This window comes from Chrysochloris asiatica, unplaced genomic scaffold, assembly GCF_000296735.1.
Source record: "Chrysochloris asiatica unplaced genomic scaffold, ChrAsi1.0 scaffold00123, whole genome shotgun sequence".
NCBI classification, from domain to species: Eukaryota; Metazoa; Chordata; class Mammalia; order Afrosoricida; family Chrysochloridae; genus Chrysochloris; species Chrysochloris asiatica.
This window is the reverse complement of record NW_006408641.1, coordinates 8,140,925-8,164,866: the sequence shown is the minus strand read 5'-3', so window position 1 is coordinate 8,164,866 and position 23,942 is coordinate 8,140,925. Positions and strand designations below refer to the sequence as shown.

The 23,942-nt window shown below is 39.4% G+C and overlaps 1 protein-coding gene across 2 annotated transcripts in view; it reads right to left on the bottom strand.

Annotated features, from left to right (window-relative positions):
• Nucleotides 1-23,942, bottom strand: part of EPB41L5 (erythrocyte membrane protein band 4.1 like 5) — a 169,130-nt gene that overhangs the window by 140,815 nt on the left and 4,373 nt on the right. For both annotated transcript variants that reach the window (XM_006868729.1, XM_006868730.1), the window contains exon 2: nt 8,900-9,004. In XM_006868729.1, the coding sequence (XP_006868791.1) occupies nt 8,900-9,004 (105 nt within the window). The remainder of the gene's footprint in view (nt 1-8,899; nt 9,005-23,942) is intronic.

The window sequence follows — 23,942 nt, the reverse complement described above, 5'->3', positions numbered from 1 at the left end:
GGTTGTATCATCTGCATTATCGCAGGTTGTTAATGAGTCTTCCTCCAATCCTGATGCCACATTTTTCTTCATAGAACCCAACTTCTCGGATTATGTGCTCAGCACAAAGGCTGAATAAATATGATGAAAGAATACAACCTTGTTGCACACCTTTCTTAATTTTGAACCATTCATTGTTCCCATGTTCTGTTCGAACAACTGCCTCTTGGTCTATGTAAAGATTCCTCATGAGCACAATTAAGTGTTCTGGAATACTCATACTTCACAATTTTGTTCATAGCTTGTCATGATTCACACAATCGAAGGCCTTTGCATAGTCAATAAAACACAGGTAAACATCTTTCTGATATTCTTTGCTTTCAGCCAAGATCCATCAGATATCAGCAATGATATTCCTTGTTCCACGGCCTCTTCTGAAACCGGCTTGAACTTCAGTGTTTTCCTAATTTCCACTGCAAAGCTAGGGAGTCCTGGTGTGGTGATATGGGTTAATGCACTGGACTGCAAGGTTAGTTTGAACTGTAAGGTTGGTGGTTCAAATTCACCAGTCACCTCAGAAACCCTATACAGGTCACTATGAGTCAGAATAAACTAAATGGCACTTAATAACAGCAAACCTAACTTGAGAAACTAAAAAACAAAATAAAAAATCAAAAGAGATTTACAAAAATCAAAGAATATATCATGCTTATGGATTGTTGTTCTTGTTAAGTGCTGTCAAGTCGATTCCAACCCATAGCAACACTGTACAGGGTTTCCAAGAAGCAGCTGGTGAGCTTGAACTACCGACCTTACTGTTCAAACGCCTTTTCAGTCTGCCACACTAACCCACAGTGCCACACCAGGACTCCATGCTCATGGACAGGAAGACTGTATATTGTGAAAATGTCAATACTACCCAAAGCAATCTATAGATATAATGCAATCCCAATCAAGATTCAACATCCTTCTTTAAAAAGATGGAAAAAAACATCATGAATTTTATTATGGAAAGGAAACAGACCTTAGATTATCAAAGCACTGCTTAAGAAAAACAAAGTAGAAGGCATCTCACTATGTGCTTTCAAAAAGCACTACACAGCCACAGTGGTCAAAACAGCTTGGTACAGGTACAATGAAAGATACACCGATCTACGGAACAGAATTGAGAGCCCCGAGGAAAAGCCGTCCCTATACAGTCAATTCAGCTTTTACAAACACATTAAATGTGGAAGAGACAACCTCTCCAACAAATGGTGCTGGCAAAACTAGAAATCCATTTGCAGAATAATGAAACAAGACCCATATCTCACACCATATACAAAAACAAACAACAAGGATTAAACATCTAAATGTAAAACCTGGAACTAACTATAAAGATCATCGATGAAAAATTAAGGACAAATTTAGGAATTCAAATAGATACATACACTGTCAGACATTACAAAACGTGCACAAGCAGTAGAAGACAAAATAGATGACTGGGATTTCCTAAAATTTAAAAACTTAACTTCATGAAAAGATTTGGCCGAAAGAGCCCACAGCCCGTGAAAATTTTTTTTGCAATGACATATCAGAAAAGGGACTAATATCTAAAATTTATAGAAAATTACAATAGCTCTACAAGAATAAGATAAACAACTCAATTTAAAAAATGGGCATAGGACAGGAACAGACACGTCACCAAGGGAAGGCTTTCAGGCAGCCAACAACCATATGAAGAAATGTTCACTATCATTAGCCATTTTTGTTGTTGTGAAGTGCTGACGAGTCGATTCCAAACCAGTATTGGGTTTCCAAGCAGTAGCTGGTGAGCTTGAACCACCCACTTTGCAGTTCAAATGACTACGCAGTCTGATGCATTAGCCCACAGCACCACACCAGGACTCCACATTATTAGCCATTGCTGTTGTTGTTAAGTGTCATCAAGTCGGTTCCAACCCACAGCGACCCTGTATAGGGTTTTCAAGGAGTGGCTGGTGAGTTTGAACTGCCAACCTGGCAATTCAAAATGACTTTGCAGTCCAGTGCATTAACCTACAACTCCATTATTGTTGTTGTTGTTAAGTGCCGTCGAGTCGGTTTCAACCCATAGTGACCCTGAACAGGGTTTTCGAGGCTGTAAATCTTTACGAGAGCAGAACACCTCATCTTTCTCCCGCGGAGCTGCTGGTAGTTTCGAACTGCCCGATTCATAACCACTACGCTACTAGGACTCCACTAGAGAGATGCAAAACAAAACAACAATATCATCTCATAACAGCATTAACAACAAAGGTAAAAATATATATATAAAACAACAAACGCTGATGAGGGTCTAGAAAGAGTAGAACCCTCTTATATTGCTGGTGGGACAGCAAAATGGTTCAACCACTCTGGAAAACAGTATGGTGCTTCCTCAGAAAGTTGGAAATAGAAAGATTTTGTTGTTGTTAAGTGCCATCGAGTTGGCTCTGACCCACAGCCACCCTGTATAAGGTTTCCAAGGGGTGGCTGGTGAGCTTAAACCTCCAACCTTGCCATTCAAACCAACTTTGCAGTCCAGCGCATTAACCCACAGCACCACACCAGGACTCCTAGAAATACCTTATGACCCAGCAATCCTTCTACTTGATATATACCCACAAAAAATATAAGCCAGGACATCAGTAGACATATGTACACCAATGTTCATCGTAGCATTATTCACAACAGCATAACAAAGGAGACAGCCTAAGTGCCCATCAACGGAAGAATGGATAAACAAACTTTGGTACATACACACAATGGAATATTATGCAACCTTGAAGAATAAGATGAATTTGCAAAACACCTCGCAAAATGGATGAACCTGGAGGACATTATGCTGAGTGAAATTAGTCAATCACAAAAGGACAAATATTGTGTATGGCCATTATTATAAAAGCTTACAGAGGTCTCCATACTAAAACAAACATTCTTTGATGGCTACAAGGGGTAGAATGGAGGGGACAGTAATTCAGTGGCTAGAAGATAGACACGTTAGTTCAGGTAACAGGAAGGGCAATATAAAGGAGGGGTAGTGCAATACACAAGACAAGGGAGGATGGCAGATGAACAATAAAGATAGGGGAAGTGTTAGGGAGGGCTAAACGGGATAGAGGTAAATAGTGACTTATACACAACCTTGGAACAATGTTTTGTGATTAGATACATGGATCGAGACATACGCTGAATGGTAAAGAAGGGAAAACATATTTATGTGCTTGACTGTCTTGTGGATATTTGTTTCTTCTGTCTACTACTGTAAAATAAATTAAGTGTGATAGAAATGAATATTGGGAGTTAGGATGAAAGAACGCTTGTAAGCCTGCCTTCAGCCTATAACTGATTGTATTTGCTAAAACAGAAAACAGAATTTGCTCAGGGAAATAGGTTTCTTGTAGAGTATGGGGCCTTATGTGGAATCCTGAGTCCAACACTTTTGGTTGGGACATTCCCAGTTGAAAAAACATGCACACCAATCCAGAAATGCTGAGAGAACAGAAGATTATTATTATTCAAACAAAGACCTGTATAAAAACAGCAGACTGGTTGGCTATTTGAATATCAAGCAAGAGGTCTGGCTTTGGAAGCATCAAGGAAAGAAATGTTAGCCCATCAGCCTAAATTCCATTCTAAGACACAAACTCAAAGGGAACCTGTGAGCAGTAGAGTATGTTTGCTGGTGACCGCCTTTGTGAGTGGAAGTGGGGAAATGCAGCAATGAAGACTTTTTATTATGAATGCAGTGACTCAAAATTCCAACTGGAATGGAAGGATTCTTCATAACAAGGAACAAGCTTGTTTCCTCAGTGTACGACAGGGACAAGAAATTTAGATATTAGCTATTAAAAATTTGTTGCTGTTAGGTGCCATCAAGTCGGTACCAACTCATAGTGACCCTATGCACAACAGAACAAAACACTCACTGGGCTATCCTACCAACTGTTGTCATGCTTGAGTCCACCGATGCTGCCACTTTGCAGGAACCAGATAATCAGCTCTGCTTGCCCAAGACACCCACACTGGTGAATGGCAACAGAGACGTATGATCTACACCCTTACATTTCAAAACTTCCTAATGACCAAAGGAATGTTCCCAGCCAATTCTGTCCACCAGCAGTTGGTCACCACCACGTCACCATCAGTGCTCTGCCATTTTTTATCTTTTTATTTTTTTCCTTTTCTACTCCATCCTAACCTTTCTTCTTTTCTTTTTCATCCTTCTCCCTGTCCTTTTTGTATTTTTTCTGATCCTGTCAAGCCATCACCCCACAGGACTTCATTAGAATACCTACTCATATCCTTCCTGAGTCAGCAGTGCACAAACTGGTCTTCTACTTTTCTTTTTCCCATCTGAGTTCTACTCTCGTGCCCTGTTTTTCTTTCTTTCTTTTTTTATCCCACTGCGTGAGTGCAGCCAAGCCCCTAGTAGTCAACAATGGCCAACCCATCCCTCCGTGGGCTGAGGTACTATCACAGAGGGCGTTCAATATTCCCACTGCAAATGCGTTTGACACATATGCCAGTCTTTTCCTTTCTCTTTATTTTTCTTTGTTTTCAGTTTTTTTTTCCTCTTCAGCAAATTCCTGCTTGCTTTTTTCTTTTCTTTTTTTCTCCCATCGCCTTCCCTTTAATATTTATTGCCTGCTCCTGACAACCCATGTTCTCAGCGTAAGCGGTACATTCCCACCACAGCATGCTTGGCACCTAGCACTTAAACAATATCATGACACTTCACGTTTGTGGGTTTTTTTCCCTCAGTTTTCCTTTTTCTTAGGTATTCCCCCACTTTCCTTCATTTTGGAATGTCTTTTATGTGTGCTGTTTTGTTTTTTTCTCTCTTCAACTCAGCCCCCCGCCTCTCCTTTCATGTTTTCCTCCAGCAATCCAGCAACCCTACCCAGCCATACCCAAAACACTTTAAGCCCACGCACTGGGCAAAAGCAACCACCACTCCTGCACAACTGGACTGATGACAAACAGCATGCAACACCTACTCAGTACAACAATTTTGCTCATACCTGAACTGTTCCAGGGATAGTTTTTTTTTTTTTTAAGAGAGTAACACATGTTGCTCTCAAAAGGTCATTAAGAAGACAAGAAAGAAGGAAAAGGTCAAAATGGTTGTCAGAAGAGACTCTGAAACTTGCTCTCTAGTGTAAAGATGTTAAAGCAAATGGAAGAAATGAGGAGGTACAAGAACTGAACAGAAAATTTCAAAGGTCAGCTGGAGAAGACAAAGTCAAATATTACAATGAAATGTGCGAGGATCAGGAGTTAGAAAACCAAAAGAGAAGAACTTGCTCAGCATTTCTCAAGCTGAGGGAACTGAAGAAAAAAATTCAAGCCTCAACTTTAATTAATGAAAGATTCTCTGGGCAAATTACTGAATGATGCAGAAAGCATCAAAAGAAGATGGAAGGTATACCCAGTCACTGCACCAAAAGGAAATGGTTGATGTTCAATCATTTCAAGAGGTAGCATATGATCAAGAGCCAATGATACTGAAGGAGGAAGTCCAGGGTGCATTGAAGGAGTTGGCAAAGAACAAGGCATCAGGAATTGATGGAATAAAAATTGAAAATTTTACCTAGATCCAGAGGGTATGGAGGAAGGTAGAATCTCCACTGAGCAGTATTTAATCTGTCTAGGCGGAGCTGATGAGATGAAATGAAATGCGGATAGGTCTCTTGTGATACAATAGTGAGTAATTGTTATCAGGACTGATTGTGAGGGTTGGAAATGCAACGGTAGACATTTTATAGCAAGGAGGGGAGTGATTAACTTTTCAGTCTAGGAGTGGAGGTCCCTGGGGCCATTAAGGGAGAAGAGCGGAGAGTGGGACCCTACCCAGAGAAGCAGTGATGCCTGAGATGGAGGCAGAGACAATGACGTGGAGAGATGGAGCAGCTGGAGACTTTAGACACAGAGAGGGAGAGGGGCTGTGTGCTGACGACCGGGGGGCAGGCTTGCAGTGTATACCCTTTGGTTGGTTGATGATGCATGGAGGGGATTGTAACCATGGCAATGAAACAATATATGATAGGATGAATGTAAAACTAACGTTCTCCCATGTAAACTATCACATAATTCACATTAAAACATTATAAAGGAAAAAAAAAATTGAAATCTTTCAAGAAAGTGAGGTGGCACTGGAGTCACTCACTCATCTTTGCCAAGAAATTTGGAAACAACTATCTGACAAATTGATTGGAAGAGATCTGTATTTGTACCCCCTCCAAAGAGAGGTGATCCAACATAATGCGGAAGTCATTGGACAATATATTTGATATCCCATGTGAGTAAAATTTTATTAACGGTAATACAGAAATTCCAGAGCTTCAAGCTAGATTCAGAAGAGGATGTGAAATGAGGGATATCATTGCTCATGTCAGATGGATTTTGGCTGAAAGCAGAGAATATGAGAAAGATGTTTAATGTGCTTTCTGTTCCTGTAAAGATTTACAGCCTTGAGAACCCTGTACAGGACCACTACGAGTCGGAACCGACTCCACTGTACTTAACAAGAACAAAGGCACTAGGCTCTAACTCCAGTCAGAAAACTTAGCTTCCCTCCAGTTAAGTGTTGGGAGGTTCCCTACTATGCAAGTAAACTTTCTGATCAAAAGCATTCAACTTTACCCACGCTGTGAACTGGAAAGCCCACCGCTCCGTGTGGTGCTCTAACATTTAGTTCTGTTACTGTTTCTCTGCCATTCTGCTACTCAGCTACTGTTAAAGTTTTATGTCCTCTACTCCTGGCTCTTCTTCTGTAATGGTCGTGAGATCCACTCCTGTTGCTTCTCAGATGGCTCATTTTATATCCACGTTAAAGTTCCAAGGTTTTACAATCACAATTAGCCCTGCTAAAAATCACTCACAATGGAATCATACCGTTGTCTCTTGCCCAGACCCATCAGGAAAAAGTCGTTTGATCCAGCCCAATTCATAACCACTACGCTATTAGACTGAGGCTTATAGTAGAGTGATGTGACTCTTGGCATTTATCAGCAGGGCAAAGGCCAGGCCAATGGGCCAAGTGCCAGAGAGAGAGAGGACTGCCTGCTGTCCTGACAAAAAGCACTATGCCCTTAGCCCTTCTGACCCTGAATTACAATTTGTTAACTTCCCTTATAAATCCCCTAACAGTGGATATGGTGTCTGAGTTCTGTGTGGCCAATTATCAAACCCAGCTGAGCTTGAGTGCTGTGGGCTAAATGGTTGGAAGCAGAACTGGTAAGGAAGATGAGAGGTGGAGGCATGATGACCGAAGCTTTACAGGAATTATCAGCCTTGGGCAGATGTGGTCTTTGATTCTCCATCCCCTAGAGAAAAGCCAGAGGAAGTCAGATGATGCCCTCACCACCACTGTTTCACAGACATGTTTCCTAGAATATCCACCAAGAACATGGCTACACAGTCTTTTAAAGACATTAAGCCGATGACTGATGGATCTAACCAACTACCACAGCAGAATACCCATCAGCTGAGACTAATGGGGGAAGAGGGAAAATGAAAGGATAAAATGCTGCCTGCCTTTTGAAATTCTACAAGAGAGAAACAATCCAAATGAGTAACATCTGTTGCTCTCTAAAATAAAAATAAAAAATCATCCCTGGAACAATTCAGGGATGAGCAAAATTGCTGGCAGGAGCACAGGAAGCAAAGTTTTCTTGGTTTCAAAGGGTGGCCCAAAGCCTCCTGGAGGTCAAAGGCTGGGATCACAATCTTCACCAAGTTGGCTATGGAGTGAGACTACAGTTAAGGGTGCCAGTTGGGGCTGCCTGTACCAAATGCAGAACAGAGTCTGCTAGTTACTATGAGTCGGAACTGACTCGAGGGCACTTTAACAAACACCACCACCATGTAAAAGACATTAAATTTCCATTTGTTAAAGTCACCCGTTTTGGTATTTCTCTTATAGCAGCACTAGAGAACTAGGATAGTATCCTACAAAGATATTTCAGCTAATTTATTAATTACAAAAAAAAAATTCTTGAATTTTAGAATTTTATTCAATATGAGGAGGCCTCAAAAAGTACATGGAAAAATAGAATGGAAAGGTAATGAAATTTTTGAAGCCCCCCCCCTTGTATATTATTCTGTAGATCCACACACTGAAATAACTGTGTAATTACATGTACAAATAAACAACAATTTTCACAGAGCCCCGGAAAACAAGGCTTCATGAACTGCTTCTCCTCTCCATAATACTTCCCTGCTACTACTACCTTTACCCCAAAAGTTTTGGTAATAAATTTCCCCTGGCTTCAATTTCTGTCTACTATAAATAAAAGGGGGCATTTAAAAGTTCATGGAAAAATGGAATGAAAAGATAATGGAATTTTATCAAGCTCCCTCATAAGCGTATGCAATATATCCATATATAATTTCCTGAAGCAAAATATATGAGTAACTTCCAGCTTGAAAAATCACCAATCCCAATGATTAAAGAATACGTGCCTTCTACATTTATTTGCCAACCACTCCCTTCCCAAGAAGATATTTTCATAGGTGCCACAAAGGCAACTTTTTTTTTTAACATGTTGCTGTAGGAAATGAACATAGAAGGTACATGTAATTCAAACAAAAATACAGCATCACCAATTTATTATTGAATACTTTCGGAATTCAGAGCTTAGCACTTCATTTATCATCTGAACTATTCGATTTCTATGCTCATATTAAGGAGTTCTGGTAGCAGAGTGGTTAAGGTCAGGCTGCTAACCTCAAGGTCAGCAGTTTGATACTACCAGTTGTTCCATGATAGAAAGATGAGGTTTTCTGCTCCTATAAAAGACTCACAGCCTCAGAAACCCTGTACAGGATTGCTGTAAGTTGGAACCGACTCCACAGCACATAACCATTACCACCATCACCACCATCATAATGGAACCTCCAAAAGCCAGTTACTCACTGCTACTTGTGCTGAATCCATGAATCTCAGTCCAAAATAGTCACTTTCAATCAGGTCCAAGTGGTACATAATCTGATCAAATAGCTCTTGTCCTTTGGCTTTTTTCTGAAATGAAAAGAACATAAATTGATTAATATGCAGCTTACAAGATCATCGAAATTGGAACACAAAATGTTAAATAAGTTATATATCTTAGAAAAAGCATTACTTGCAAATGGCTATTGGAGGTTCCAATAATCATTTAAGGCCAAAAAGAATTTGTGACTTATATGTGCTTTGCTACCTATCAACCAACAAGAATGACTTTATAATTTGTATGCAAGAATTTTTGGTTTCTCGTCTCAATTTAAAGTCCCTACTTTAAAAGAGCTAATGGTATAATTGCAAAGAAAATTATCTTTTGTGGTACCTTGAATTACTTGATACAATTTTTCTATGCAATGTCTTCTAACTTTCGACCAAGTGATTGGGCTGTTGTTATTGTTGTTAAGTGCTGTTGAATTGGTTCCAACCCATAGCAACCCTGTATAGGTTTCCAAGGAGCAGCTGGTGAGCTTGAACCACTGACCTTGCAGTTCAAATGACTTTTCAGTCTGATGCACTGTCCCACAGCGCTACACCAGGACTCCAGTGATTGTGTGGGAACATGAGAATAAGGTATACAGGACTCTTAAAACTGGGACTGGTTAGTTTTGCCATCCTGCTAGGTTTAAAAGGAGCCATCTCAGAATCAGGAACACACAATCCCAGGGCCATCAAGAAGGAAGAAGAAAAGTGGAGCACAGGATCCTTACCTAGGAAAACAGAGACAGCACAGACAACAGCAGAAGCGGTGGTATGGAGAGACAGAGCAGGCAGCTGAGTAAAGCTGAGTGTCTATGGACAGAAGACCGGCTTGCAGAATGTGCCCTTTGGGCATTCACAAATGGACTAAGAGCTCTGTAACAATTGCCCAAGAAGGGCAGAGGCCAAGGAAACATATGGTTGGGAAGCTAAAGACATGAGTGAGGCATGTCTGCAGCATGGCACAGAAGAAGCATTTCTGATTGGAAAATTGCTGCGTCTTGAGTTGGTTCTGATCCTGAATTGTAACTTATTCACTTCCCTAATAAAGCTCGTAATGAAGTGAGTATTGTTATGAGTTCTGTGTGGCCACTGCAATGGATTATAGAACTCAGATGTGAAGAAGAGAGAGCTGTGGGAGGAATGGTTAGTGTCAGAATAGGGTAAAGAAGGTTGTAGGGTGGAAGCATGTCTGACCTCAACTTCATAGCCTTGGGTTGATTTTGAATTTGATTCTTCTTCCCGCTTGGGAAGCCAATACAAGTCAAATATGGCCTCTGCATGTTATTTTTTTGGGGTTTTGTTTTTTTTGAACTTTTATTTACTTTTTGTTTTGCTTAGTTTTTGTTGTTGTTTCCAAAAAGCTTGTACTGTGAACTGAGTGATAGTTTGCTTGGAAGAACATCGGTTTCACTGCAATGATTACAATCCCCTCCCCATGTATCATAATTTCAACAGTATTTGCTTCTATTCCCTCTGTTGCTGTTGCTAGTTTTTTGATGTACATAAAAACACTCAGGAATATATAATCAGGATTCTTGGTTGGAAGTTTTTTCTTTCAGGGTTTTATATATGTCTCCCCATTGCCTTCTCGCCTGCATGGTTTCTGTTGAGAGATCCGAGCTTAATCTGATTTGCTTGCCTTTGTATGTTACACTTCTCTTTTCTCTAGCTAGCTTCAGGATTCAGTACTTATCTTTGATTTTGGAGAGTTTATTATATGTCCTGGTGATTTTCTTTTACGGTCTATCCTTCCTGGGGTTCGCTGAGCTTCTTTTTACTTTTCAGGATGTCAGGGAAATTTTCTTTCAGCATCTCCTCTGTGGACTTGTGTGACTCTTCCTGTTCCAAATGCCAATAATTCTTAAGTTATTCTCTTCATGTTGTCCAACATGAAATTTAGATCTTCTTCAGATTTTTTAAATCATTTTTTTCTGCTTATTCTTCTATCTTAGTAGTATTGAGAGATTTATCTTCCAGCTCTCTAGTTCTGGCTTCCATCTTTTCAATTCTACTCCTTTGCCCTTTCAGTGTATTTTCCATTTCAGATATTCTATTATTAATTGTTTTGACCTCTTTCTGTAGGTTTTCAATTGTTTCCAATGATGTATCTATCTAATTTGATTGTTCCTGTAGTGCTTTCCTGACTTCCTTTTCTCAACTCCACTGTAAAGTGTTTTGATGCATTTTATAATAATTTTTATGAATTCCTTCTCAGGCATTTCCAAAGCCTGCCCTCCTTCCAGTATGCAGTGCAGATCTACCTCCAGCTCATTTGTCTCAGTCACTTTATCTTGTTTCTGGATGTGTGCTGATACGGTCATCTGTTTCTGTTTTGGAGGCATATTCAGTAGTTAGCTGTGGCCTTAATACTTAGATGAGTATGTGTTTTGGTATTTTTTTTTAATGCTTTCTGATTGCCTCCAGGTAGCAGGCTTCCTTTTTTTCACTCTTCTTTCTGAGAAACTCCAAGATGCCACTGTTGTTCATTGTGACGTAACTCAGGATTTAATTTTCAGTCTGTTTCCTTTTTAGTCTGCCTTTCCCACTCCACAACCCCCGTTCAGGCCTTTTTCCTAGTGATAAAAAGTTCAGGGCCGGCTGTGGCTGTTTTGCACTACCATTTGGTTTAAGTGGAAACTGTCCCTTTAAATTTTGAGGAGATCTGTGCACATACGTAATAAAATCCTCTGATAGTGGGGGTGGAGTATCCACTTACTCAGGCACCCCATCTAGTCACCAGAATGGAGGTGCGCAGACAGCAAGAGACCAATGAACAGATACAAAAAAAAAAAAAAAAAGAATGTCCACACCTTTATCTCCACGGTTCTGTCAGGTGTCGGGGCTGCTCTGATCCTCTTCCAATTCAGTCTTGCCCCAGATGCCTGCTCAGGGAGAAGCTGAGCACCTTGGATTAGTAAGCACTGAATACTTGCTTCTGCTACAAATTCCACTGGCTGTTAGCCTTCCATCCTTCTAAATATTCCTTTATATGTGGTTCAGAGTTCAGGGACCATCCCGAGCCTGCTTGGTCCGGTATTCTATGTTGCTGCTGACGGAGCTCCTCACAGCACTTCCACCCAATCCGCCATCTTGTTTGTTCTTCCACTGCACAGTTTTTGCAGGAAAACTTAGACTATAAAATTTAAGTATAAATAATGTGGAATTTTTACAAAAGTCAGAAACTAAAACTACTAGTGAAGGCTTCCTGGAGAAAATCAGTCTTAATCTGGAAGAGACTGCAATGTATAAACAGCAAAAACAAAAATGGAAGATGGAAATACAGGATATTAGAAACATCAATGCAGAAGACACCAAATTTACACATGTCCTTAGCATATCCTAGGTTTACTTCACTCAAAAATGTTTCCCAGGTCTTGCTGCTCATAACTCGACCAGATGAAGATAAAGAAGTCTGATACAGGAAGCAAGCATAAATTGCTACAATTTGATGAACTGGACCTTTGCTTATGGATGAAGTTGCCCAAAATTCCAACCAAACAGGAAGGATTCTTCATATCAAGGATCAAGCTTGCCCTCTCAGTACACTGGGTTGATAGGATGGGCAACTTAGACACTGGCTACCAAAAAGTGTCTGGCTTACAAGCTTTCATTAGCATGCTTAGTTCAGAGTAAGAGGGGTAAGGTAGAATCCCCAATGAATAGTTTTCCTCTTGTCCACATGGGTCTGGTGAAAAGGGATGGGGGAGAATGGAGATAGAATTTTTTTGACTCAGAGTAATTATTATCATGACTAACTGCTATTGTCACAACTATATATGTAAAAGAGGTGTAACTAAAAGAGGGGGAGCAGTAAATCTGTCCACCCTAGCACCATCAAGAGGGAAGAGTATGAGAGGAGCAAGGGATCCTAACCAGAAAAGTGGCAACAGCAAAGATTGAGGCAGACTGGAGCGGCTAGAAGAACAGAAACTTTTTGAAAGAAAGACCGACAAGAAAAATACAAAACAGCAGTCCAAGTGACTACTTCAAGAACAAGCAAGTTGCCCACCCAGATGACATCAAGGAAGTGGTTGGGTACCCTCAGGGCAAACCCCGTTCCAAGACTAAGACTCAATGGGAATACACAAGCAGACATGTGCTCTGACTGGTGACCACTTTGGTCACTGATAAGGGTAAGTGAGGGAAAACAGCAATGAAGCTGCTAACTAAGTCCTACCATGTTCAATAGACTCCTGTGAACCCGGGTGGAGACCTGGTTGGACAGCAGTATGGCAAGAGCTGGGCACTCCTGGGCCCAGAGTCAGTGACATAGCCACAGAGGACTAAAGTGGAGAGTAAAGCGTCCAACTGATAAGAGAGGGCATATGCATAAGAACACCCACACTTGCAGCTAATACCCACTTGTCCTGGCTTCAATGGCTAGATGATCAGAGCTCAACTAGAAGAAGAAAGAAGAAAAAAAGAGTAATATTATACAATTTGATTAACTTGACCTATACCTATGGATGCAGTAGCTCAAAAGAGGGAACAAATCTTTACAGCGAGGATCATTCCCACCCCCTCAATACACTGGGTAGACAGGGATGGGCAATTTGGACATTGGCTACCCAAAATGGGGGGGCTAAAAGGCAAGAAGTGACTGGCTTACAAGCTTTCAAGAGGGAGTCTAGATCCAGAGGGCGCGGAGGGAGGTAGAATCTCCACTGAGCAGTATCCAATCTGTCTGGGTGGGGCTGATGAAAGGTGATGGGGACAGCACTCATGTGGTACAACAGTGAATAATTGTTATCAGGACTGATTTTGAGGGTTGGAAATGTAAAGGTAGACGTTTTGTAGCAAAAGGATGGGAGTGGTTGACTTTGCAGTCTAGGAGCATAGGTACCTGGGACCATCAAGGGAGAAGAGTGAAGTGTAGGACCCTACCCAGAGAAACAGTGACGCCAGAGATGGAGGCAGAGATGATGACATGGAGAGATGGAGCGGCTGGAGCAACTGGGGACTGTAGACCCAGAAAGGGAGAGGAGCTGTGTGCTGATGACCAGGGGGCAGGCTTACAGGTTGTACCCTTTGGTTGGTTGATGATGCATGGAGGGGATTGTAACCATAGCAATGAAACGATATATGATAGGATAAATGTAAAGCTAATGTTCTTCCATGTAAACTATCACATAATTCACAATAAAACATTAAAAAAAAAAATTGAGGCAGAGGCAATGGTATATATATATAGAGAGAGCAGCTGAGGACTCTAGACCCATGGAATGAGAAAGGCTGTGTGCCTGTGGGCGTGAGGCTGGCTTGCAAAATGTGGCCTTTGGACATTTAAACGAATATATATATTTCTGTGTGTTTTATGTACATTAAAAAAAGGGGGAGGGTTAGAGGTAAATACTGTTAATCAATGGTGCATGGGGGGGATGGTAACCACTGCAATGAAACAAAATATAGTTTGCTGAGTGTAAAACTGATGATCTGCCCTGTAAACTATTACTCAATTCACAAATGAAAACTTTAAAATCCTAATGTGTGTAGGTGTGGATTATTTTATTAACTCTATCTAGTATTCTAAAGGAGCTCTGGTAGCATAGTGGTTACGAATCGGGCTGCGAACCTTAAGGTCTGCGGTTCGAAACTACCAGCTGCTCCGCGGGAGAAAGATGAGGCTTTCTACTCCCGTAAAGATTTACACCCTCGGAAACCCTACACAGGGTCGCTATGGGTCGGAACCGACTCGATGGCACATAACAACAACAACATCTAGTATTCTATGGGCTTTTGAAATCTGAGATTTCTTATATGTCTTTAATTAAATTGATTTCTATTGCTTCCTCAAATATTTACCATGTTTTTAAAATTTCCTACCAAGGTACTGTCATGTCTATTTTCTTACATTTATCTCTGAACTTTTTTCATACTTCCTATTTTTTGTTCTTTCCTTCCTCCCATAGGAAGACTTCATCAATTGTTGTTGTTGTGAAGTGTCATTGAATTGGTTCTGCCAGATAGTGACCTTGGATAGGGTTTCTAAGGCTTTAAATCTTTAAAGGAGCAGAAAGCTTCATCTTACTCTCGTGGAGTGACTAGCAGGCTCAAACTACGAACCCTGTGGTTCCCAGTCCAGTGTTTATCATATGGAGCCACATCAATATAACCATTCAAATCAGTACTATGTCCTGTATTTTCATTCATTTTCCTTTTATAAACCCATCAGCTGTGTGCATTTTAAACTTCTCATACACAATATTTCCATTTGATTCTTTTAATTTATTCTTATCCTTGAGATAAATATATTAGGTTTTAATGTTTCCAGCTGTCTTTGCTTCTAGTGTGATCCGCAACAGCATTCTATTTGTCTATTGGTATCTGATGTTGCAGGTGTGCACTGTGCTCATGTGTCTCTTTATTTCGGCCATGTCTGAGATAACATGTACTTAGTCCTTAGATAATACTGTCCTTAGTCTGTATCAGCTTCATTTAGTTCTGAGTGGTGGGAGAGAGGAGGAGGATGACAAGTGATCCTGGGAAGGAAAGTCTCAAGAACCAGAAAGCCATGGTTAACCACTTCTCAATCAACAACTCCTCAGTTCAGACTCCTAAGATGACGCAGGGAGAAGTACAAATACCATCTCTTTGATTTGAATGACAGTAATTCACAACAAAAACACAAGTTTGATGGGAGAAGGGCACTAAATCTAGGTAAGGTAATTTGAAGGAAAGAATGAGAAATCCAAAATTCTTAATTGTTCTCATGCAGAACCTATACCTAGACTAAGGGAGATACAGTGTGGGTTAAATCAGGAAAGGTGTGCATCAGTGATATATCCTTTTACCATACATATTTGATTTGTATGCTGAGCAAATAATCCATAAAGCTGAACTATATGAAGAAGAGCCTGGCATCAGGATTAGAGAAGGCCTTATTAACGACCTGCAACATGCAGATGACAAAGCCCTGCTTGCTGAAAGTGAAGAGGATTTGAAGCACTTACTGATGAAGATGAAAGTCTTCAGTGCAGACAACACATCTCAACATAAAGAAAACAAAAACTCGCAAAACTGTACCAATAAGCAATATCATGATACACAGAGGAACACAGCTGTCATGGATTTCATTTTCCTTGGACCCAAAAATCAACACTCAAGGAAGTAGAAGTCAACAAATCAAACAACATATTGCACTGGGCAAATCTGCTGGAAAGACCTCTTTAAATAGCACTGTAGGAAAAGAAATGGCCTACTAACCACAAGGTTGACAGTTCAAACTCACCAGTTGATTCCTTGGAAATCCTATACTGGGTTTCTGAATCTAATCAACACATTGGCACTTCAACAACAACAACAACAACGACAACAACAACAAGCTTACATTCTAGATAGAGGAGAATACAAATAATACACCAGTTAGTGAAAAAGATCATAAGGAACGAGGTATGTGAACAGTGGTGTTATAGGATAAATACTGGACTGCTTACCATAAGAGGTTGGTGGTTCAAACCTATACAGGGTTCACTATGAGTTAGAACTGACTCAACGGCACTTAACAACAACAGGAATAAAAATGTTTACAGAAAGTACATCCTAGGCAGAGACAGCATCAAATGCAGAGGCACTGAAATGGAGTAAGTAATGTGGCATGTTCCAGAAACAGGTAAATTCAAGGCAGGTGAAGCAGAGTAAATAAAGGAAAGAATGGTCAGTAATGTGATAGAAATTGCAAAGACCATGAAAACAAACAAATCAAATATTGGAACATACTTGTTCTATCAATCTGACAGAAAGGAGCAATATGGCTGAGTTGTTACTGGAAAGACACAAGAAAACCTTTTGATTTTAAATCATACTTACCATAAACAACTAATTGCCAACACTGCTAACAAATTTTATAGAAAATAGCAATTATATTGAAATTAGCAAGTGACAATCACCTAAAAGCAACACAAAATATTTGGAAACAATAAGGGAAACTACACAAGCTTTCTGCTGCATTCATTTATTTATCATTTATTTAGAACCACACTTAAGGTACCCCTTGGTACATTTCTAAAAACAATTCACAGCCCATCATTCTATTCGTCTGCTTCAAAAACCAAAGAGAAACATTACTAAAAATGATTGTCACCCTTGTTCTGGCAAAACATCCTTGCCTGCCTTTAAACCTGACAGTTGTGTTCTGAGAAGAGAAAATGGGCTTCTGTCAGCTGGACAGCTGCCTGCCTCCTCAGAACAAAAAGCTTTTCAAGACTGTGTACTGACCAATTGAAAGAGGACAATTCTAGGTCAACTCATGGTGAACACAAGCATCTGCAGGTTTGTGAGGTCAACAAAGCTCAGGCTAACAAAAATCTGACATGCCAAAAGAAAATCTCTTCAGAGATCTTAATCTGATTGTCAGGGATAGCAGAAATGCTCTTAACGTCATCTGGAGACTAGTGAGCAAAAGGAAGAACTATAATTTAATGAAATTAAATCATAGGCAGAAAGAAAATATGTTAACTCCATATCTTGATTTCAGAAAGATTTCTAATTCAGACCCAGCCAAAATCTATCATTTAAGACTGGAAAGGCATTATCTTGATAATGTCATTCTGGATGATTGAACACTTGACTCATCATATATATTATTGTTATGTAACATCGAGTCAGTTATGACATAGTAACCCTGTACAGGGTTTTCAAGGATTTAAATCTTTGTAGGAGCAGGAAGCCATACCTTTCTCTCACGGAGCAGCTGGTGGGTTCATACTGCGGACCCTGTGGTTAGCAATCCGGTACTTATCATACGGAGTTATATCTGTCATTTTGCCATACGGTGGTGGCCTGCCTGTTGCTATGATTCTGGAAACTATGCCACCGGTATTTTAAATTTAAGGTCACCCATAATGGATATGTTTCAGATGAGCTTCCAGACTAAGACAGACTAGGAAGAAGAAAAGGACTACTTCCAAATATTTAGTCACTGAAAACCTTATGAATAGTAGTGGAACTGTGTCAGATAGCACCAGAATATTGAATATTGAAACATGATTAAAAGAACTGGAATACTGTCAGATATAGTGCCAGATGATGAGCCCCTCAGGTTGGAATACACTCAAAATATGATTGAGGAATAGCTGCCTACTCAAAGTAGAGTTGATTATGATGATGGAAATGGAGTAAAGCTTTCAGGGCCTTCAATTGCTGATGGAAGCACAACTAAAAAATGAGGAGAAGTAGCTGCAAATAGCCACTGGTAATGGAACATGGAATATGTGAAGTATGAATCTAGAAATGTTGGCAATTATCAAATATGAAATTGAATGCATGAACATCAATATTCTAGACATTAGTGAGCTGTGATGGACTGGTAACGGCCATTCTGAGTTTAACAAACACATGGTTTACCATGCTGGGAATAACAAATTGAAGAGGAATGGTGTCGCATTCATCATAAAAAAAGAACATCTCAAGATGTATCTTGAAGTACAATGCTGTCTGTAATAGGATAGTTATCCATATGCCTACAAGAAGTCCATATAATACAAATGCTATTCAAATTTACACGCCAATCACTAAAAAACAGTGATGATGAAATTGGAAGAATTCCACCAACTCCTTCATTTTGCAACTGACCAAACATGCAATCAAGATGTATTGATAACTTCTGGTGACTGGACTGCAAAGGTTGGAAACAAAAAAGAAGGATAAGTAGTGGGAAAATATGGCCTTAGGTCGCTATGAGTCAGAACCGACTCCACGGCACACAACAACAGCGATAGAAACGAAGCTAAAAATCGCATCACAGAATTTGTCAAGAACAATGACTTCTTCATTGAAGATATCATTGTAAAATAACATAGAATACAACTATACGCCTCACCAGATGGAATACACAGGAATCAAATTGACTACATCTGTGGAGAAAGACTATGGGAAAGCTCCATATAATCAGCAAAAACAAGAACACGGGCAGACTATGGAAAAGACCATCAATTGCTCATACCCAAGTTCAGGCTTAAGATGAAAATCAAAACAAGTCAAAAGGGCTAAATTATGACCTTGAACATATCCCACTTGACTTTAGAAGTCATCCCAAGAATAGGTTTGATGAATTAGACACTAATGACCGAACCAGAACTGTAAGATGACATTAAAATCATCATACAGGAAGAAAGCAAAGGGTCACAAAGAAGCCATGAAAGAAGAAAAGACCACACCAGATGTCAGAAGAAACTCTGAAAATTGTTCTCCAGGGTAGAGACAATAAAGGGAATGGAAGAAATGAGGAAGCAAAAGAGCAAATTGATAATTTCAAAGGGCAGCTTGAGAAGACAAAGTCAAATATTATAATGAAATGTGCAAAGATCTGGAGTTAGAAAATGAAAGGGAAGAAAAACACACTCAGCATTTCTCAAGCTGACAGATCTGAAAGAAAAAACTGAAGCCTTGACTTGAAATATTGAATAATTCTATGAGCAAAATGTTGAACGACGCAGAAAGCACCAAAAGAAGATGGAAGGAATACAGAGTCCAAAAAATACACTGTACCCCCAAAAGAAATGTTTGCTATTCAACCACTTCAAGAGGTAGCATATGATCAAGAGCCAGTGATACTGAAGGAAGAAAGAAGTCCAACATGCATTGAAGGCATTGGCAAAGAGCAAGGACCCGGAAACTGATAAGAGTATGAATCAAAATAGTTCAACAGACTGATGAAACACTGGAGGCAAACACTCACTCTTATTTGCCAAGAAATTTGGAAATGAGCTCTGGCCCACTAATTGGAAGAGATTCATATTTATATGCCCATTCCAAAGAGAGGTGATCCAGCACAATGTGGATATCCTCGGACAATATCATTAATATTGCATGCAAGTAAAATTTAGTTAAAGATAATTTAAAAACGGCTACAGCAGTACATTGACAGGGAATGGCCAGAAGTTCAAACCGGGTTCAGAAGAGGACGTGGAAAGAATGATACCATTGCTGAGGGCAGATATATGCTGGCTGAAAGCAGAAAATACCAGAAAAACGTTTACCTGTACTTTTGTTGACTACACAAAGGCTTTCAATTGTGTGGATGATGACAAGCTACGGACAACACTATAGAAACAAGCATTCTGGATCACCTAATTGTGCTCATGTGGAACCTGTACACAGACCAAGAGGCAGTTGTTCAAACATGGGAACACAGAAGGGTTTAAAATTAGGAAAGGTATGCACCAGGATTATATTCTTTCACCATACTTATTCAACCTGTACTTTGAGCAAATAATTTGAAAAGCTAGATTATATGAACAAAAACATGGCATCAAGATTTGAGACAACTCAGTAAAAACTTGTGATATGCATATGATACAACAACCTTGCTTGCTTGAAGCCAAAAGGGTTTAAAATATTTATGAAGATCAAAGACGACAGCCTTCAGTATGGGTTGCACCTTAATGTAAAGAAAACAAAATTCAATACTGTACTAACAAAGAACAAGATGACTGTAGAAAAGACTGAAGCTTCAAAGACATCATTTTGCTTGGATCAACGATCAACACTCACAGAAGCAGCAGTCAAGAAATCAAACAATGTACTGCACTGTGCAAATATGCTGCACAAGACCTCTTTAAAAGTGTTCAAGAGCAAAGATGTCAGCTTGAGAACTGAGGTGTACCTGATACAAGCCATGGTATTTTAACAAGTTCATAGGAATGTGAAAGTTGGACAGCAGAAATGGTGGCAGAGGCAATGGCATGCAGAGAGAGCAGTTGCAGGCTCTAGGCCTGTGGACTGAATAAGGCTGTGTGCCTGTGGGCAAGAGGCTGGCTTGAAGAATATGCCCTTAGGGCATTTAAATGAATATATATTTGATTTGTATGTGCACATGAAATATTTTTGCTTTCTTCATTTGTGAAATATAAGATGTAAAAGGGGAGGCACAGTGAGAAAGTACAATAACTATGGTTACAGGGAGGGGATTGCAATTATCGAGATGAAATAAAGCATATAATTTGTTGAATGTAAAGCTGACAAACTTTTCTGTTAACCTTCACTCAATTTACTGAAAAGTTAAAGAAAACAATGCCAACCAAGAATTATATGCCCAGCAAAACTGTTCATCAAATATGATGGTGAAATTAGGAAATTTCCAGATAAACAGAAATTAAAAGAATTTGCAAAACCCAGACTAACCGTACCAAAAATACTAAAGGGAGTTCTCTGGAGAGAACCAAGTAGTAGCAGACAACAACCTGAGACTAACATATGTGACAGTATCATCCAGAACTCAAACCAGATATAGACGTATTCAGCGTAAAACACACCTACAAAACTGAAAATAAGGCACCAGAGATACCAGTTTGCAAAAACAAAAACAAAGCATCATAAAGTAAAAAAGGGAATAATGTGTTAACAGAACTTTCCAATGAAATCACGATTTCAAGAAAAAATTTAAAAATAAACCTAACTGTAACCTTAAAACAAGACCAGGCCTTACTCTTATCTTAGTCCTAGCCCTAGCCCGAGACCAAGCCCTACCCCTAACATTAACCCTGGTCCTTATCATAAACCCTAACACTAAATGAAGTCCTAGGCATGATTACAAGTCAGCAAGCTTTTTCCATAAAGAGCCAGGTTGTGTAAACTTTATGCTTTGAAAGACTGAGTAACTATTTAAGTCTGCCTCACCCATTGTAGAGAGACAAACATTCCTAGACAATAGGAAAGTGAAGACATGGCTCTTCTCCAATAAAACTGGCAGCATGTTCTAGCTCTAACGACCAGTTTATAGGAAATATGCAGGAACAACATGTTAAAGGACAACATGATGAAACAGTTAACCAAAATCAGCAAATTAAAAAATTCTACGTGACAAATGATCCAATTTCTGTAAATAAAACAGAGAAAAGAAAAAGAAAATTGGCAGCAGAAAAAAAGAGAGTAGTTAAAATAAACAGAAAAACAAAAAGACTTCGGAGGTATTATCAGTCACGTTAGTAGTTGGACACAGTCTAGAAAAGATCAACAGTAAAAAGATAATCACAAGATAACTAAGGGAATTTGAACATAAGTTGACATTAGGCAGTATCAGAGAGTTGCTGCTAGTTTTTACTAACTATAATAAAGAGTACTGATTGTACTTGCTTGCTTTTTTTTAGTTATTTATCTGTTAGAAATACAGATCAGAGAAATTACATGATGTCAGAGCCTTACTTTTAAATATCTAACATGAGGGATGGAGTCCTGGTGTGGCACTCCAGGTTAATGCACAGGACTGCAAGGCTGGTTTGAACTACAAGGTCAGAAGTTCAAGCTCACTAGCCGCTCCTTGGAAATGCTATACAGGGTTACTATGAGTCGGAACCAACTCAACAGCACAGAACAACAAGAGGGAGGAGAAGAAAAATAAAACAAGACTGGCAAGATGCTGACAGCCATGGTATACTGACTTTGTATGTCTGAACGTTTCCACAATATAGACTGTTGATACCAAACTGACAAAAATGAAGTTCCTAGCCTGTAGGGAAAAAGACTCCTGTTGTGTTGCTGTAGAATCAGCATTGGACTTCGAACCACAAAGTTGGCAGTTCGAATCCACCAGCAGCTCCTAGGAAACCCTACACAGGGTCGTTGTGAGTCTGAACTGATTTGATGGCACTTAAACACAACAACAGACTGTAGGGACTATAATTTATTTCTATATTCCCTTCATTTGAAAGAGTAGTATTTGAAACACAATAAAAGTTCAATAACTGTCTAATGAATTTTGAATAAGGTTTTTTGTTTTGTTTTATTTCGTCCTAAAATATCTTCAATGTCTATTTATATAAAAATGTTAACACTTGGGTGTTATTTTAGTTTGGTGCTGTGGTGTGGAGTCAGTGTGTCCAGTCGTGTACTGTCTTTAGGATCACTGGCATGTCTGAGTCTATTAGAACACTTATAGTCTGTCCTTCCTTCCTCACTGTTGTTTCAACACGAAAACTTCATCTGAGGAATACCTAGTCTCTCCCCAGTTCCTGTTCTAGATTCATTTCCAACTCCATATACCTTTGTCCTGGTGTAGCTCTGTACGATAACGCTGGACTACTAACCACAAAGTCAGTGGTTCAAAGTCACCAGTCACTCTTCAGACACGCTATACAGGATTGCTAAATCGGAACTGACTGGATGACACTTGAAACCAACACAAAGCGCCTTTGTTCACACTGCTGCCTCACCCAGAAGCCCTTCCCCCTTATTCAAACACCTTCAAATTTCATCTCTTCCCTAAAACTTTTCCTGTTGAGCAAACAGAGAATGCGTATGTGAAAAAAGTAAAGAAGGAAAAGGAGAGAGAAGCAGGAAACAACCCTGGAAGTGACAGATGGGACTTCCGGGGCTTTTTGTGGTGTTTTCTTTTTCTTTTTTCTTCTTAAAAGACTGAAAGCAAAGGTATGAGCCAACCAAAAGAATGAAAATCAAGTGGGAAAACAGCTAGGGTAAAGAGAGAATACCCTTAAAAAAGTATACTAAAACAGCCTGACCTAAAAGGAATTAAGCAGTTGTCTATCGAAAAGATTCAAATGATTAGAATCGTAATTGCAAATTGCACAAGGAAGATGTGTGTAGAAATCTAAACTCAGAAGTTCAGTATCAGATTGAGATCCACCCAAAATTGGAATGGATTAAAGTAAATGAATTAAAAGAAGTTTCAAGAATATTAGAATATTCCATACAGGATAATGCAAATTATAGACAGAGCGTGCATACACATATACATACATAAACTGAAATATATTTGGTATATCTTAATGTATAAACTACAAACATATTTAGAGGTAGTCACATAACCACCACCACCATTACACCTGGTTATAATACTAAATAATGTCCTTAGTATTTATATCCGCCAAGAAGGTATAAAAAGAAACGAACTCTTTGTTTAATTCATCAAATACTTCCTTATCAATTTAAAACTTAGGAGATGCACAGTAATTAAAAGACTAGCTGTTTATTAAATATCATTACAAATTACGAGAATTTACTTTGGTATTTCCAAACAGAAACT